We start from the raw sequence: 18165 nt of genomic DNA, 5'->3' as shown, positions 1-18165 counted from the left end.
TTGGGAGAGAGGCGGAGGAAGCAGAGCCCCTGAGCAGACCAGGGTGGGGCGGTGGGGGGGTTGGTGGGAGTTGCGGGCTGGCTGCAGCCCAGAGCTGTGGGGGTGTGGGGCTGCAGAGTGGGCTCAGGCCAGGCAGAGCACAGAAACCACTGGCACACGGGAGGCCGTGTCCTGACGGGGGTGCAGGGGCCCTGGCAGGAGGTGCCCTCCGTTCTCAGCACAGAGGAGATCCCAGCTCAGGAATTTTGGTGTGAAGAGGAGGAGGAGGAGACCCAGGTTGGGGGGCCCCGGGGGTGTGGAGGGTGAAGACTGGGTGAGACCTCCTGGAGGGTTACCAGGGGGAATAAAGGCAGAGTTGATGATGGGGCAAGTTTTCAGATCTGGGTGCCGTGGACAGGACTGGGGCAATGGCAGGATAGTGGCTTTGGACATGCCGGGTCTGAAGTGATGTCATGTGTCCCCAGGCAGAGCTCCTAACAACAACTCAGTAGCAGAAAGCAGGAGAGCTGTGCGGCCGTGCTGACCTGGGTCTGTGTCCTAGCTGTCCTCTCCATGGGCTCTGTGACCACACACTATTCACTTAACCTCTCTGAGCCTCCGTTTTCTCTCTGGCAGAGTGGAGAGCAAAGATACCTCCTTTGCAGGATATTGAGGCTATCAAAGAAGGAAAAAATACATGTAAAGGGACAAACCAGGTACTCGGCACACATTCAGTGTCCAGTAATAGTGGCTTGAAATTTGGGGCCCCAGGCTGGTGCCATGTTTTGGTCCCCACTGGGCTGCAGCAGAGACGCTCCTGATGCAAGGAACGGGGGTCTGACTTCTCATTCATGCAATGGATTTTTGTGGAGTTCCCACTGTGTGCCGGGCGCTGGGACACAGTGTGGGAAAACCCAATCACAGCATAAATCTAAGCCCACTCTTGAGCACGGGCGGCATGAGAGCATAATCAGGGCTGTTGTGCCCAGTGTGGCATCCTGGCTCGGAGCGGGCACCTGCTAGGTTGCGTGGGCAAGGGGAGACACGAAGTCTGAGTTTGCTTTCTTTACTGGAAATCCCCCCAGCTGCTGGCGAGGCCCTAAGGAAAGGAAAGACGAGCAACTGGGGACCAGGGTGCTGATTCTCCATCTCATCCACACATCTTCACTCCTATGTTCTTTCTTCCAAATACCCCTGTGGCTCACCTTTTCCCAATTCTGCTTTGGAAAAAATGCCAGGAAAACCCTCTGGGGGTTGCTCCTGAGCCATGGGCAGGCTGGGAAGCTGGGGAGAAGGAAAAGCAGGCAGGGACGACTGGCATTATGAGGCTGCCCTTCAAGGCCACAGTGGGGAGAAGCCCTGGGCAGCCCCTTCCCTGCCGCGAGCAGAGAAGCAGACCCTCCTCGGAGGGGAGCCATGCCGGCAGTCTGTCGGACGCCCCGTCTCACTCTGAGGCAGCCTGGTGTAATTCTGTCACGGTTTTATTTTTATGGGAAGGCTCCTTGTTTCCTTTTACTTTTTCATCCTTTCACTTAAAAAAAAAAAAAAGTGTTTTTACATTACAAAATAAAACTGCCTGAGAATTGCAAGAATCCAGGTGATATGTTACTGCTTTATTGGGAGACCAGTTTTCTCACTTACTGCTTCTTTCCTTGAGTCAATGAAAATATTGTTTGCATTTCAAGGAAATGTGTGCATGCTTGCGGTAAAAATTTCAACCCTGTGGAAGCGTAAAAGGGCCATCATGGAAGCACACCTTCGCATCTCTCCCCATGCCCTCCCCCCTCAGTCACCCCCAACAAGTTGCTCCCAGGTGGCTGTTGCTGTCTAGATAAGGGGACCCTTGGGGAATCTTGTTGTAGACCCACCTCTCTAGACCACTGCTAGGCAGAGGGGAGGTGGCCCTTTTTAGTAACAAGAGCATGGGCTCAGGCTAGGGACTGGACGGTTGGCTCTGCCATTGACTTGCTCTGTGACCCGCAGGCATCCACATAACCTCTCTGAGCCTCAGTGACCTTCTCGGCAGGCTGGGATCGGGGCTCTAAAGCCCCGGGCATGAGTCGGTGTCCTGCATGCCACCCAGGTGACCGTGTCGTTTGGTGGTCTCTGCAGGTTGGGGACCAGATTCTGGAGGTGAACGGGCGGAACTTTCTCAACATCCTGCACGACGAGGCGGTCAGGCTGCTCAAGTCTTCGCAGCACCTCATTCTGACGGTGAAGGACGTCGGGAGGCTGCCCCACGCCCGCACCACGGTGGACGAGACTAAGTGGATTGCCAGTTCCCGGATTGGGGACACCAGCACGAACCTGGCAGGGTCTGGCTGCACCCCTCCCTCCGGGCCCCAGGACCGCAGCACCGTCTCTGAAAGCCTGTGATGCCCCCCCTCCCGTCCCCTCACCACTCCCGGATCTGTAACGATTCTGAGAGCCGGCCTTCCCCATCCCACGGTCCCTTGCGGTGGTGGGCATGACCTCGGGCACATCCCTTCCCCTCTCCCGGCCTGTTCCCCGTGGGAACCTGAGCCGCACCGTCACCTTCTCTCGTTGTTTATCTCGCACAAATCAGTTAACTTAATCTTGGGCCCTTAGGTCCTTTGTCTGAAAGTGGGGCTCCTCACCCAGGCCCCCATCCCACTCTGGGGATGAGGACCCTGTGAGTTTCCTGAGGAAAAGGGTCTTGGGAGTCATGAAGTGGCTATAGCTGCCGACGGCTGCAGCATTGCTGAGAGGGTCACGTGTCCCCTTTGGATTTCCAGCAGGCGTCTCAGCCTGGCTGGTGGCCTCCCGGGCCAGGTCCACCAGAGCATCCCTCTCCCTTCCTAGCCTCCCCTCTCCCCTCTCGCCAGCGCGGTATCATAAATGTTTTAGTTAGCTTCCAGCATTTAAAAAGGCATCAAGTTTCCCATGGAAAGAAAAGAAAAACAAAAAACAAACCTGGATTTCTGGCTGCTGCTTTAAAATAAGGAATTCTGGTGGCTTGAGCGCATGTTTTTTCAAGAAATTGGGCTGGAGCTGAGCTGCACCTGCCAGTTGCCGCCCTGTGTCTCCAGGGTTCTTCCCCCTCCCTAGGGTTGGCCAGACCCTGAGGCCGTGGGCTATTGTCTCCTGTCCTGGTGTTACCTGCCTGGGCCTGTAGGGTTGGAAGCAAGTGTGTGAGTGGAGGAGTGCTGCCACAGGCTCCACTGGGAGGCCAGAAGCTGCTCAGCTGTCCAGGTGGTCACGTCCCCTTGAACTGCCCCAGTGGGGTGAGGCCAGGGCTCTCTCCTCCCGCTCCAGATCAGCCTCTCCCTTGCTCGCGTCTGTCCGAACTGCTCAGTCGTGCCGCTGAACACATTCATCTTTCTCCATAGATTTCCTGGGGATCTTCCCACGGAAGGGACAAACAAGGTAGGGCAGTCCCCATCCATGGCTATCTTCGGCTTCCATATACATCCCCGTGGGGGTGGTGAGGGGGTTGCAGAACCGCTCATGTGCGTGATCTCATTTTGTTTGGGCAGTCCACTGACTGTCCATCCATCCTTCATTCCACACACATCTGGCCCTGGGGATGGTGGCACTGAACGGAACCGATCAGATCCCTGCCCCCATGGAGATTATGCCTAGTGAAGGAGACACACAGGAAGAACAAACCTGCCCACCTATCTAATCACAGAAGACGTTTGGTGCCACCAGGCCGGGCTCTATAGCCTCAGAGAGAGCAACCGATGGGACATCCGATTTAGGCGGGGTGAGAGACAGAGGAGAGGGTGGAGGCTCTCTGACTTGGTGACATGATGCTTGGACTGGGCACTGAGTGTTAAAAAGAATTAACCACATCGGAGTCCGGCGCAGGGTGGGCAGGGATGGTCTAGGGTGGGCAGGGATGGTCTAGTCGGAGGGCACAGCCTGTGCGAGAGCCCTGCAGCGGCAAGGAGAGCTTGCTGGGTGGGGGCGGTGAGCGAGCAGGAACTGGGAACAGAGTGACAACAGGTGGGATCACTGGGTCACACAGGGATTTGGGGGCTGCCTAAGAGGTTTGACTTCTAACCTAAATCAGTGGGAGACCATGGGGGGGATGTCTGTTTTTACCAGATCACCTCAGCAACTCCGCGTAGGTGATGGGAGACACAGAGGGGACACCAACAGCATCTTGGCCACAGCCCGGATGATGCCAGAGGCAGTGGAGGGGAGAGGGAGGAGGGTGTGCGGATCTGTGCTCTGTCTTGGAAGTCAAGTTACCATTACTCCCGATTTACCAAGGGAGGCCCTGAAACCTAGAGAATAAATCAGAAACCATAATGAGACCGCTCAACTCTAAACAGTTACGGGAGCTGTGGAGAGGACACGTGAAAGCGGCTGTGGAGGGCGTGAAGCCCTTTGCGAACGCACAAGGCCGCACAGTCTGAAAACGGACCCAGGCCCCCCTGCAGGTGCACAGCACAGACCAAGGCCACAGAGGGGACCCCCGCCCCCGCACTGTGGTCCCTGGCATGGCCCCGCCACGTGACCCCAGAGCCCTTCGGAATTCCCGGACACCTGTCTTCCTGTCTTTCAGCCGGGATTCTACAAGGGGCCAGCCGGCTCCCAGGTGACCCTGAGCAGCCTGGGGAACCAGACGCGCCTGCTGCTGGAGGAGCAGGCCCGGCACTTGCTGAACGAGCAGGAACGCGCCACCATGGCCTACTATCTGGACGAGTACCGCGGCGGTAGCGTCTCCGTGGAGGCCCTGGTCATGGCCCTGTTTGAGCTGCTCAACACCCACGCCAAGGTGATCCGAGCCCCTCCGTGGGCAAGGCGGCGGTTCCCGAAGGCTCTGCCTCCTCCCTGTGTCCCCCACTCCTTTCCTGCGCACCCACAAAGAGTCAGGAGGAAGTGGCCCTGGGCGGAGACCGGTGACCGAGGTGCCCCTGTCCCCAGACTCCTGGGGAAATCGTCTATGGACGTCCCCTGTGATGTGGGCTCTAGCAACGTGGCTGTGGATACTGAGCATACATCTAGAATCGTCGGGATTGCTCTTCAAAGCGATGCCCGGGCCTCGCCCCGGGCCTGTGAAGGCCACACATCTGGGGGTGGGAGCCTGCCACAAGCCGCCGGTGCTGGCCGCTTTGAGAGCCAGGCTGGAGGAGGTCTGGGGTCCAGAAGCTGCACAAAGGAAGAAGGGATTAGACCTCTTGGGAGCTGAGGCGTGTGGGAAGGTTTAATAGAGGAACCGGGATTTGCGGAGAAGGAGGGAAGGCTGTTCCGGGTGGGAGGGCAGCCACGGGCTTCCCGGAGCGTTCGGGGAGCTGCAGTCGTGTGTGCTGGCTGAGATGCGAGCCAGGACGGGGAGAGGGAGGCAGGCGTCAGTGAGGCTGGCCCAGCTTCCGGGCTGTGGCGGGGCTTGACTCCCCCAGGACAGTGCGGAGCCCCAAGGGGTTAAGGAGGGAGAGGCCAGAGGTCAAGTTGGCACGCGGGTGATTTGGCGTAGCAGGGCATGGGTCCCCCCGCTGGTGGGCCTCCGGCTGAGTGCCCTCTTTGTCCCCCTCCCCAGTTCTCGCTCCTGTCTGAGGTGAGGGGCACCATCTCCCCGCAAGACCTGGACCGCTTCGACCACCTGGTGCTGAGGCGGGAGATCGAGTCCATGAAGGCCCGGCAGCCCCCTGGCCCTGGGGCCGGGGACACCTACTCCATGGTCTCCTACAGCGACACGGGCTCATCCACAGGCAGCCATGGCACCTCCACCACCGTCAGCTCGGCCAGGGTGAGCTGCCCCTGCCCCGTCCCTGGCTTTGCGGCCAGCGGGGGTGGGGCGTCAAGGTCCAGCCTTTGCCGTGAGACGGATCTAGGCGAGAATCTCGGTGCCACCCCTTACCAGCTCTGTCCCTTGCCTTTCTGAGCTTCAGTTTCTTCCATTGGAAAAACTTTGTTGTCGAATGCCTGACGCGTGCCCAGCAAGGCGCTAGGAGACAGCTAGTGAACAAGGCAGATATGGCCCTGCCTCTTGGGCTCCCGGTCTGCGGGGGGCGGGCTCAGGGAGAAAGGTGAAAAAACACAGGTAAAGAGAAAAAACAGTAACAGTCCATGGGAGGACCCCACCATGAAGGCTGTGCCTTCATGGGGTCGTCATGATGGGATCTTCCCCAAGACACCCCCTCTTGTCTTCAGAGCCCCCACGACTTTCTCCCAGACTCCCCAGCCACCCCCAAAAGCATGCGGTCCCTCCTGGGTTCTGCCCCCCAGGATGCTCAGAGGCAAATTAATCCCAGGAGACCTTTGCAAGGAAGGAGCAAAGGAAATGCCTTGCGGCTTGGTTGGGGAACCAGTCATCCCTGTCCGTGTGGCAGGAAAAGCTGGGTCGGAGGTCAGGAGAGGGGGCCTGTCTCACGCCCTCCGCTCCTATCTTTAGATCACTTATCATCACCACTCTCCGGGGGGAAAGGGCAGGGCAGAGCCGTATTTCTCAAGCCCTTCTGCTCCCAGATGCTGAACTGGGAGACCTTACGGGGGAATCTCAGTAGACTTGGGGCAGATGCACTCAGTTCTCCAGCTGGAGCAGCAGAGCTCCGGCCACACGGCGGTGTCTAAGGATGCCGGCCAGGAGTTAGTGGGCACCAGCGAGCTTGTGGCCAGCAGGAAACAGCCCTGGGGCAGTGCCCTTGCTTTTGCAGACAACTTGTGTTTCTTCTTAGCTCTGGGGAGATGAGTATCTGGGGAACTTCTATGTCTCTGTCTTCCACCCCTACTGTTCTGAGTCCCCTTCTTCTGCAGGAGTCCTTGTCCCTTCCTGAGGGGCCCAGACAGCTGCCAGGCATTCCTCTAGGGCTCTGGCTGCAGTGGAGACCATGTCATGCTTCGGGGGACGGGCAGGTTACCTCTGGGGCAGGCCAGAGGGTGTTCCCCACCTGGGGCTGTGAGTTTTTGGCTTTGTGGCGGCACGCTGGTGATGAGCTAACTTCAGGCTATAGGGACCTGACCGAGGGGCCGTTTCTCTCAGGGTCCAGCTCCACTGAGACTGGTCTTGGACATGCCCATGTGGGTCTTCAGGAGCCATAAGCCACAGCTCTGAAACCAGGGGGACGGCAGGCTGTAATTCTGGAATGGTCTCTCTAGAATCGGGGATGAGAGATCCAGTGGGGGGATGAGATGTGTTCTAGCTTGAGAGGGAGGAGATTTAGGTCTAACCCCCGGCTTCTCTGAGCCTTAGTTTCTCCATGAGTAGAATGGCCCAAGGTCTTTGCCCAAGGCTCTGATGGCAGTCAAGGTAAATATTATGTCCAGCTCAGCGCTGGCCTGCCATGACCTTGCCCAGCCCAGGGGTCTCCCCCAAACCTAAGAAGAGTTGGCCCCCACCAGTCTCAGCCCCACGCTTCACTGCCCAGTGCCTCAGTTTCCCCACTTGCACTGAGACAGCGATGCTGCTATGCCTAGCATTAGGATGCCCAGGGAGGATTAAATGAGGAGTGACCTCCCTGTTAGCACCAGCATCCCAGAAATACTGCCAGACCCTGAGGACAGGTGGAGCCTCAACTCTTCCTGACTTCCCCCAACCTGGCTGGAGAAAATCACCTTGAGGGTTTGCACCCAGGACCTTGGAGTCCTGACAGGCAGACACTTGGAGGCTTCTGGAAAGCACTGGGTTGAGGCTCTGCTCCTCTGCTTCACTCTTATCCTGCCTCCAGCGTCCTCACATGCACAGCATGGGGCCCATCCCTCCGACTCAGACCTTCGCTGTCGGCACAAGGCTTGGGGCTCTCTACAATGCAAGTTTCCTCTGATCCAGGTTTTTGAATAAGGTCCTCCTTCAGGCTCTGCCTGCCATTAGCAGGTGTGACCTTGGACATGTCACTTCTCTTCCCCGGGCCTCCGTTTTTCCACCTACCCAATGGGAGTGACAATCCCAGCCTCACCAGCTGGGAAGTCCCAGGGTTGTGTCTCACAGTGCATAGCCGTCTTTTGACAGCCCTTCTCAAGGACAGGTGTCATTTCTGCAGAACCGCAGCGACCCCGGGTTTCCTTCGAGGAGGCAGTTACCAAGAAGGAGTGCTGGTTGCGGCAACGGGAGCTTTCTTCTTCATCCCTCCTTTACGCCCGCCCCAAGTGTCTGGAGGAAACAGAAAAGGGATCTTAGAGAACCGTGTTCATTTTTGCCTTTCTCTGTGTGTGTGCATGTGTGCATGCTGGGCAGAGGGGTGGCTGCTGAACCCGCCCCATCCCTAATATTTATTTGATGTATTTTTCTTTTTGCCTTTTGCTCACCCTTCCTCCCCAGGAGCGGCTGCTGTGGCTTATAGACCTGATGGAGGTACCGTCCTTCCTGCCGGGCGGGGCCGTGGGAGTCCCCTAGCCGGGGTGGAGGTAGGGGGCCGTGGCTCTTCCTGCCACCCCCTTATGTCTGCACCGGACCCTGGTGGGAACTGGGATTCTTCTCGGTGCTCACTGTCCCTCCTGTTGGCCGGTCCATCAGGTTTCCCCAGGCTTTGGGGTGAGGAGGCCCTCCGCTTAAACCCCAGCCCTGCTACTTCCTTGCTGTGTGACCTCAGAAAGGGATTTTTACCTTTCTGAGCTCAGTTTTAGGGTCTGTAACCTGGGGATGATCATTTCTGTGCTGTGGAGCTGTTGAGAGACCTCTTGTGCTTTCATACGCTGTGAGCTCTGTCTAGAGTCTTCTCTTTCCCACTTCACATGGCCTGCTGTCTCCTCTGTGGGCATGAGCCCTATGCTCACATGCCACCTCTTCCCAGAAGGCTTCCGTGATTCTCTGACTTCCCTATGGCTCCTCCAGCCCCCTGAGCGTCCCATTGTCCTGACTCTTGTCTCATTATATTCTAAGAATGTTTACAAGCTTGGCTGGCTACTCCGCCTGACCACAGGCAGTGATTGTGTGTCTGGAATCAACAATGAATCCCTCATGTCCAGCCCAGGGTCTGGCCCATATAAACGACAGGGGCCTTTCTTAATAATCGTTGTTGTTGGTGTTTGTTGAGAGTTCTTCGTGGCACTGTGATAATGCTTTCCACCTGTATCTTCTTTGACTTTCCCAGTAACTAGGAGTGGCAGGTACCACCATGATCCCCATTGCACAGGGAAGAACACCAAAGTCAGAGACAAAAGCGACCTGGTCCGGGGCACTCAGCTAGTGAGTGGTAGAGTCAGGATCCGGTAGTTATCTACTCACCACCAAGTGACAGGCACTGGTCTGCAACCCCAGCACATGTCTGTGAGCTTTTGCTGCAAGTGATGCTGAACCCCCAAATCTGGATGGACAATAACCCAAAGCATTTCTTTCTTGTGACCCAGATCCTGTCCCTCATGGAGCTCACCTGCTTTCCTGACTGTGTTCAAACGCCTGTCACATGGCTCTCACCTCTTCTGAGTTTGTCTTCCCTGGGAAACAGGAGGGACCAGGGACCAGGCAGGGAGCACGTCTTTCTCCTGTCTGTCTGCCCAGTGCCGGCCCAGGCTCTGGAAGTGAGTTGGGGCCCAGGAAATGTGGAGCAGAAACTGAAATGAATCTGCCTTCCCTGGCCACACAGGGTTATCTTCTCATATCTCAGCCTCCTAACCTTCTACCTCCCACATGATAGGAAAAGGTCCTTGGCGCTGCCATCCAGGCAGGCAGAGCAGCAGAGGGCTGGCTCCCATGACCCAGATGCCCGCCCCAGATGGAACCAGTTTCCATTTAGCCCGAATTCTGTGGGCCACGCTCTGCAGTTCACGATCGCGGGTTAAACGTGGCTCATTCTGCAGCCGTTTTCCCTTAAAGCAGACAAAATCGATCAAAGGAGATCAGATGCAGCCTTCCTCCGTTGACAAATAGTGTTTCTTTTCCATTTGTCTAATAGGGGGCTGGCCCTGGGAATTTTTCCTGCCTCCAGACAACGTCATTCCCCTCCCCTTCGGATGTCAGCCGCGAGAGCTGAGCAGAAGCAAGGCTTCCCTGCCATTAATTGGGTTCTTCGTGGAGTACAAGCCAGCCTGGGGCAGAGGGACTTAAGCAAACGGGTTGGGGAGTCCCGCAGCTGGGGCTGGCTCTCCCAAGTGGTAGCGGTCACACCTTGGACAGGTGACTGAAGCTTTGGGAGCCTTGAGTCCTCTGGGTTGTCATGAAAATTCACGAGTGAGCTCAGGAGCGGACTTGTAGGCATGGAGTACTTGTGAGCCCATTCTGTTGATACTCTGAAGACTGGCAAAGGGCACTGCGGAGGATTTCGGGGGAAAAGAGGTTGCAGAGGCCAAGGCCAGCCTTGTACCTATGAAGCAGGTGCCGTTGAGGTCAGGGGCGGCAGCTGGAACTGCCCCGCCTTAACCTCAACCCCTTTCCACCTGGAATTGAGAGGTTCACACTCCAAGCCTCTCGTGTGCCTGGAAAGGGGCTCCCTGGGCCTGCCAAGGCATGCTGGGGTGGGGGGCTGCTCTAAAACCCTGTTGTCCCTGCCCCGAGGCAGTAAGGTGAGAAATGTGGCTATCAGCACGGTTCTCCCTTATGGTCTCTATGCCTTTCTCCTCATCTAAAGAGGGAAAGTCCTGGGGCAAAAGGAGGGTGGAGAAGCTCAGGCCGGTCTCGGGCTTTTCCAGCTGCAGGGACCCTGAACTGTGAAGGCAGCTTTTCCCAGAAACAGGGAGAAAATGATCAGAGGACCTTCTCCCACCTCCTGTGTTGCGCCTTTGGTCCAGCCTGGTTGGGTGTAGAGGGTCCTTTGCTGGGCGAGCCCTCCTGCAGTAGAGGAGCAGGAAGGAGCCCAACTACTGACTCCTACATCAGCCAGTCCTGTGGCGAGCATTCGCTGAGCACCCCTCCTTGCCCTCCATCCCTGGCTCTGAGACGACAGCACCTGCTGCCTGGGAGCTTAGCAAGTCCTGCTGGGGAGCAGCCTCAGGTCAGACCACCTACCTAATTCACACCCTGAGAAGCAGGTCGAGGACCGGGGCCCTGACCAACGCGGGCTGTCAGGGAGGGGATGTTGGAGCTGAGATCTGAGGTCATTGGCATCAAATGGGCAATCAACCAGGCAAGGAGCTGAGGAGGCCAAATTGGCATATGCAAAGGCCCTGAGCTCAAGGCTTGTGGACCCTGGAAGGAACTGTGGGAAGTCAGGAGCGCCAGAGTGCCAGGGGTGAAGGGGAGAGGGTGCAGGCTTAGCAGCAGGAAGCGCCAGGGACTCGGGCTTAACCCTGAAACTGTGGAACACCACTGAGCGTCTTCAGGCAGGAAGTGACAAGATCTTGTCTGTATCTTTTTTTTTTTTTAAGATTTTATTTATTTATTTGACAGAGATCACAAGTAGGCAGAGAGGCAGGCAGAGAAAGAGGAGGAAGCAGGCTCCCTGCTGAGCAGAGAGCCCGATGTGGGGCTCGATCCCAGGACCCTGATACCGTGACCTGAGCCGAAGGCAGAGGTTTTAACCCACTGAGCCACCCAGGCGCCTCTTGTCTGTATCTTTTAAAATGCTTCCCCTGTGTGTGGAGAGAGCTCAGTGGGCACAGGTAGATGGAGTGACTTGGTGAGGCTACTGCTACAGTCTGGGTAGCTACAAGCCTGTGGCTGGGCAGACTAGCTCTGCAGCCCCTGCCCCAGGAAGCCACTCGGGTCCAAGATTAGGGCACAGCAAGGCTGGAGCTCATTTTTCTGCTTAAGAACAGCCCATTCCCAGCTAAGAGGCCTCCACACGAGCTCCCTGCATCCTCAGAGCCATAAATCCAGCAGAGGCGTCAGTGAGGCTCGGGGCGGCTGCAGCTTGGCCTCAGCCCGCCAGCCCTTTGCGGCGTGTTTGCCTCCCTGTGGACACTTGGGAGGGTTGGAAGCTGTTTCCCGCGGTCAGAACCAAGTCCACGGAGGCCAGCCCTGCTCCTCCGGAGAGCACGGCGCGGGGTGCGGGGGGGGAGTCAGACGAAGCATTGACCCAAGACAGCGGTCTTCACCTTCCCTGTGCCACGCACACCTCCGGCAGGCTGGCAAGCCCCGGCACCCCTTCTCAAAAAACAGCCTTAAGTATTTAAAAGAAAATGCATCATTGGGTTACCCAAAAACCCAAATTATACAGCAGAATGCCATTTTCAAAATTCCAGAACAATTTGGAAACCATGTGCTTCCTGATGAGCATGCACCGTAGCGAGGTCCGACAGTGGGTCAGCGAGGCTGTGAGTGTGAAGCCGGGGTGAGCCCACGTGGGTTTCGGTGGCACCTACAGCAACCGGGAGAGACCTGGGATCTCAGTCGGCAACAGTGTCTCGGGTGCTGCCCATTCTGCTGGGCTGTCGCCTCCGTTTATAAGGGAGGAAATGTGTCATGTGGACTGGAGGGTCACGGAAAGCAAGAGGCAGTGTTTTCCCTCAGCTGGGTTCTTGGGGTCACCGCATCCCTCCTGGAGCCCGGCTCTCCAGCACCCGTCACACTCTCTGTCCACGGAATGAAGTCCTTTTCCTGAGAGCATTGGGAGGGTGAAGCATGCAGGCAGAAGGTAGCACATTCCATCTGCACCACACAGGCCTCCTGAGGACCTCTGTGGTTTGGCGGGCAAACATGATGGCAGGAGAGCGGACAGCGGGTAAAAGTGCCCAGAGCCAGCCCAGAACTGGGGCAGTTCCCGTGGTCTCAGCCACGCGAGTGAGTGTGGGTTCCAGCCCTCTGTTTGGGGACCCACACCATTCTGCCCTTCCCTACCAGCTGCCAGACTTCCAGCCTCACCCCTTGCTTTGAGAGCTCGGGAGCAGGACCAGCCTGTCTCCACCAGCATGGCCATTGGCCCAGGGGCTGGCTCCTTGATCCTTTTGGAACCTCAGTCCTGCCCACTTCACTCCAGGCAGCCCCACTGCCCCCCCCCCCAGTCCAGGAATGCCAGGACTCTGGCTCCACCTAGCTGGTCCCCTCCCCCACCCTGACCTTCCTGGGGCGGTGGCTCCTGTCCCCCAGCTCCTGCCCTTTGCTCTCTCCTGCTCTCCACCTCTCCCTCCCATCGTCCTTCTGTTCTCCTCTCTCACACCCACTCCCCTCAGCTTTCCCTCCTCTGTTCCTTGGACAGAAATCTCCATGATGACCTTCTGGGAACTTTCCCATCTACAGAGTGGGGGGCCCCTAGTCTCAGGCCTCTGGTGCATGTAGGGGCAGCGTTGGGGGGAGCCCGATGTCCTGACATCAGAGTAAAGAAGCCAGAAGAACAAAGAGCTGAAAATAGCACCTTTATGTAAGAGCCTTCCGTTGTTGTAAGGAGGGGGGGAGGAGGAACCAGGGAATTGGGCTGGAGGGAGGTGGGGGGGGGGGCTCATTCTGCTGAGGCGACAGCTGGGCCAGCAATCGCCTAGAAGCATCACCACCTCCCGAAGCTCGAGTCCACCTGGCAGGGGTCCGCACCGGGGACTGCCCGCCATCATTTCACTTTATTTTGGGCCCACAGTTCCCTCGGTCCAGACTCCTGGGGTATCCGGGCTCTGACTGGGCCAACTCAGACAAAAAGAAGGTCTTTTTCCTAAGAGGAAGGGAATTTTCTGAACCGTCGCTGATTTCAGGAGGAAGGAGATGGGGGGAGCAGCCGGTCCTGAGGGCGTCCTGGCTCTTGTGGCAAGCAGTCAGAATAACAGAGTCAGACCTTGAACACTTGAAGCTCTGCTTCCCGCCTCATCCTTGCCGTGTGACCTTGGGCAGGTGGCCTTCCTTCTCTGAGCCTCAGCGACCTCAGCTGTAAAACGGATGAACAGCCTCATCTAGAGAGCTAGTGGAGCCCCTGAGTCTAAACCTGCAGCCAGTCTCCGGCCTCAGTGGGTGCCGGAATAGGGGTGGCCCAAGCCGTTAGCAGGGTGGGGGTGGGCACGATGAGGAGGCCAGGAGGCGCAGGCCGGCTCCTGCATGAGCTCCGACCTTGATCCTCGTCTCGAAGCCTGTTCCTCGAGCGTTTGTGCTGACGCGTCCCCGGGGTTCTTAGCCTGCTGTCTGTAGCTATTTCAGACGCACGAGGAACATGGCTCGGGGACTCGGGGCTCCTGAGCCGTCTGGATTTGGCAGATGGAGTCTGGCAGGGCCGGGCTCTGACCCGTCTGCTGTTTGCTCCACTTCGGGCCTTCCTCCCAGGCCTGGATATTTATGTTCCCCGCCCCCCAACCCTCACCCTCCTGACTTTCCATCCCTGCCTTCCGACTTGGTTCCAGGATGCTATTGTAGAGGACAGGACAAGCTGAGGCCAGGGGCCAGGGATGGCTGTACTGTTCCCTGCCAGCGAGGGGCACTGTCGGGACCCTGTCCAGTTCTGGGGTCAGGGTAGTGCTGCGTGGGCTTTGGGACCACCCCCACGTGGGTTCGAAACCCACGATAGAACGTCCGTGTGGTCTTGGACAGGTCACATCCCTCTCTGAGCTTAAATGTAAAATCTGTGAGGATCCCAGGGGCTGCCTCTCGCAGAGACTCAAAGGAGAGCGCGTCAAGTAAAACGCCCTGCAGAGGGCCTGGTGTGTCGCCCTCCCCAGTTTGTGGCTAGTGTCCTCTGCTCTCTCTGAGATAAAGCCCCACCCACTTTGCCATCTGTGCCAGAAAACTGCTTTTGTTGTCAGGGCTCTGGATCCTTCCTCTCTCCCTCTCAGTGCGCCCAGTTACCACTGCCAGCCACACCAGTGGTCCTGAGTGGAAGTGTGTGGCACCTGCCGTGTGCATGGCCCTGGGAGGGGTGTTGGGGACACAGTGACCTGCATACCATTTATTCCCCATGAGTCAAGGATGCCGGATAAATGCTTATGGACTGAATGAGTGCCCAAAGCTCCGAATGTACCAGAACAGGACAGAATTCCAGGTCTTCGGTGCCGCCGTGGACTGTCACCCGAGTCCCCCAGGTGCCTGCAGCTTAAATCCAGGGACAGGTGGCAGTGGCTACACTGAGTGTGGCAGAGGCCCCTCCTGCCTGAGCACCTGACACGTGTTACTGCATCAGCCCCGGGAGAGAGGGACTGCCGTGACCCCATTCTGCAGGTGGGGAAGTCAGCACCGAGCAGATCCGTGGTTTGCCTTCCGTCTCTTGGCTGTGAGTGGCAGAGCTGGGTGTGATCTCAGCAAAGCCATGAGTGGTGCCACTTAGTGAGTGGAGGGCATCACGCCTCCTCCCAAGGATCCCCTACAGTCTTTGAGTGCCTGACGCTGCCGGCAGCATCTTCCCGGGAGCCAGTGTGCAGGAGACGGGGCTGGAGACAGTCAGAATGCTGAGGTTTGCATGGAAGCCTCAGCTTTGGTGGTAAAATGAGGCAGGAGTCCCAGCCTGGGACCCAGAGGCCTGGGTATGAAAGGCTGCGGGCCGGGAGGGCCGAATGCCTCCCTGGAGGGCTCGCATGACGGGTCTTTGTGATGACGTGCCTCTTGCCTGCCCAGAAAGTTCAAAGGCTCCAGGAGCGTCATTCGGGATGGGGATCAGTGTGGAGTGACCTGGCAGCCTGTGCCCAGGGAGTATGGCGTCAAGGGACCCCTCCGTCCCGACCCACTGCCTCCACCCCAATCTAGGCCACCATGACCACTCTCCACAGTGACCTAGTAGTTGGCCTGCCTCATTCTCTGCCTGCTGGGGCCTCCTCCATGCCAGCCTGAGTGATTGATGAATTCATTCACCCATCGATCCATTCGCGGATTCATTTGCTTTGTAAATATTTATCAAGCAGCCCCCGTCCTAAACACTGAGGATAGATAGAGTGGGACTAGGTGGTCCTAAGTCCTGCCTTTGAGCAGTTTTTTTTTTTTTTTTAATTTATTTGACAGAGATCACAAGTAGGCAGAGAGGCAAGTGGGGGGGGGGGCTGAGGCAGGCTCTCTGCTGTGCACAGAGCCCGATGTGGGGCTTGACCCCAAGACCCTGGGATCATGACCTGACCTGAAGGCAGAGGCTTTAACCCACTGAGTCACCCAGGCGCCCCCTTTGAGCAGTTTTTATCCTAATGGGAGAGACGAACAAGAAGCAAATCAATACTATAGCACCAGGCAGTGGTATGTCTTATGCAGAAGAATGAAGCATGGCCAGGGGTTAGATATGGGGGGGGAGGGGGAAGGGGTGCTGTTTTAGACTGGGCTGATCCAGGAAGGCCTTATTGAGGTCAGAGCGAAACGAAGTGAGGACGTGAGTCTGTGGAGGGCAGGGAGAGCAGTGAGTGCCAAGGCCCTGGGGTAGGAAGCACCCCATCCTGCTGGAGGAGTAGCAAGTAAGGGCCCAGTCATGAGGCACAATGAGTGCAGACTTTGGAATTTTCTCCAGGGAAAATGGAAAGACGCAGGAGGGTGAGGAGCTGGGGAGAGAGATTATCTGATTTATGTTTCAGGGATTACATCCTGGTTGCTGGGCAGAGGAAGTAGAGGAGAACAATAAAGCGGGGGGCGGGGGTGTGTGTGGGTAGCGGTTGTAATTTTAGGTGGGGTCGTCAGGATGGACTTCTCTGAGGAGGTAGTATCTGCAAAGGTCTTGAAGGAGGGAAGAACAAAGCATACCTTGTGGATAGCTGAGTGGGAGCATGTTCCGGGCAGAGGGGACAGCCGGTGTGAAGGCCCTGACACGCCTGCATTGTTCCAGTGTGGCTGGAGAGGAAGTGAGTAAAGGGAATCTTCACAGAAGACTAGCTTGACCACGTCACCATGGCAACCCGCTGCCCTCAGCCTCAAGTGCCAGCAGCTCCATGCTTGAGTCCTGTGGAACTGCTCGAAGATTCTCATACCTCCTTCCTGCTTTATGCATGCCCTGCCCTCTGAAACACCATCGTTCCCTCCTTTGCCCCCTTTACCCACAAGACTCAACTTTAAGCCATGCTCCCTACTCCAGGAAGCCTTCCTTGATAACCCCTCCCCAGCTGCTGATACGCCTGTAACTCCTCACTCTGTGCACGGTCTCCTCCTTGCTTACTTGTGTCGAGCCCACTTCCTCTAAGCTTCTGACAGCAGGTGTGGTGTCGCACTGCCTCTGTGGCCCCCTGCCCTCATCAGTCCGGCCCCGAGACTGCTCACTATTGATGGCCGCCTTTGCAACGTGAGCCCAGGGGGGTGGTGGTGGTGGAGGCTCGTGGCCATCCTGGACTCCGCGGGGTGGAGAGATGGCTCCACTGAGCCCTCAAGGGAGCTCCTTTAGAGAGGGGCGCTGCTCAGCCTCCCAGGGACGGCCTGCAGGTGACCTAACAGCAGCTCAGTGTCACTGGAGGGAGCATGAGGCTTCTTCTGTTGAGTTCGAGAAGGAAGCAAGAAATGGGCATTTTTTGCAAAATAAGGTGTGTTTAACCCTTGACCCCCTGTCTCACAATCGAAACCATTAAAATTTAAAAAGAGAGAGATTCCACCTCTCACTGGCGTCCTGCCATTGTCATACCTTCCTGGGCTTCTGTCTGCAAGCACCTGTGGGTTTGGGAAGGCGCTGAGGGTGTGGAGCATGGTACCTGGGTCCCAGCTTCAGGAGTTCCCAGGCCAGGCCAGAGTACCCCCCCCCCCCCCACCAACAAAGATAGTTCACGGGAGGCCTGGAAAGCTTCAAAGAAAAATTGATTTCAAAACGACCGGCATGAAAACCAACATTAATTTTGATGTGTCAATTTCCCAAGAGCGGGGCATGTCAGGACAGGGAGAAACCACAAGAAGGTGTCACGGGGCCCATTATGGATTAGGGTACCTCGGAGGGCAAACTGCTTTCTCCCTGTGAGTTTGCATTTGCTCACACTGCTTTCTTCTGTGTTTCTAGAACACTCTGGACCTGGAGGAAACTGGTGAGACTGTCCAGGGCACTACAAACACCCTCCCCGATGTTTCCCTGGTAAGACCCTGTCTGGCCGTTTCCTTGAGTTTTGCCCTCCCTGGTCTGCCTGCGGCCCTGGAGTGCTGGCTCCTCAGTGAGAGCCACAGGAAGGGGACAGAGGCCCTCTGACCCAGTACCAGGCCTGCACACAGGACATCGATCAGCCCTCTCTGGCAGGAGGCACGACAGCTCCCAGCCCCTCCTAGGGATTTCAGGCGGGGAATCAGGCTGGTTTTTTTTTTTGCCAAATCACTATTACTTTTGATATGTTATCTGAACCATATCATAACAAATACTGACACATGGAGTGTGTGACCTCCCTGAAGAGGCCATACGACCACACCAAAAATTAAAGTTAAATGTGACCTTGGACCCCTGTGTGCACTTCGGCAACCCGGGCAATATCACTGTGGTTCCAAACCAGATAACTTCTGAATGGCCTGGACTCTGGAGCCAGGTACTTGGGTTCAAATCTGACCTCTGCCACTGACTGTGTGAC

General features: G+C 57.0%; 1 protein-coding gene across 1 annotated transcript in view; it reads left to right on the top strand.

Moving 5' to 3' along the window:
• Positions 1-18165, top strand: part of WHRN (whirlin) — an 89322-nt gene that overhangs the window by 66075 nt on the left and 5082 nt on the right. Inside the window, 5 exon segments of the mRNA XM_045074021.1 lie at positions 2092-2294; positions 3330-3366; positions 4514-4726; positions 5489-5698; positions 17613-17684. Of these exon segments, the coding sequence (XP_044929956.1) occupies positions 2092-2294; positions 3330-3366; positions 4514-4726; positions 5489-5698; positions 17613-17684 (735 nt within the window).

Source organism: Mustela putorius, unplaced genomic scaffold (assembly GCF_011764305.1).
Source record: "Mustela putorius furo isolate JIRA1106 unplaced genomic scaffold, ASM1176430v1.1 tig00537301_pilon_pilon_pilon, whole genome shotgun sequence".
Taxonomy (NCBI): Eukaryota; Metazoa; Chordata; class Mammalia; order Carnivora; family Mustelidae; genus Mustela; species Mustela putorius.
Note: the sequence above shows the minus strand (reverse complement) of the source record. Positions and strands in the feature narration are given on the sequence as shown.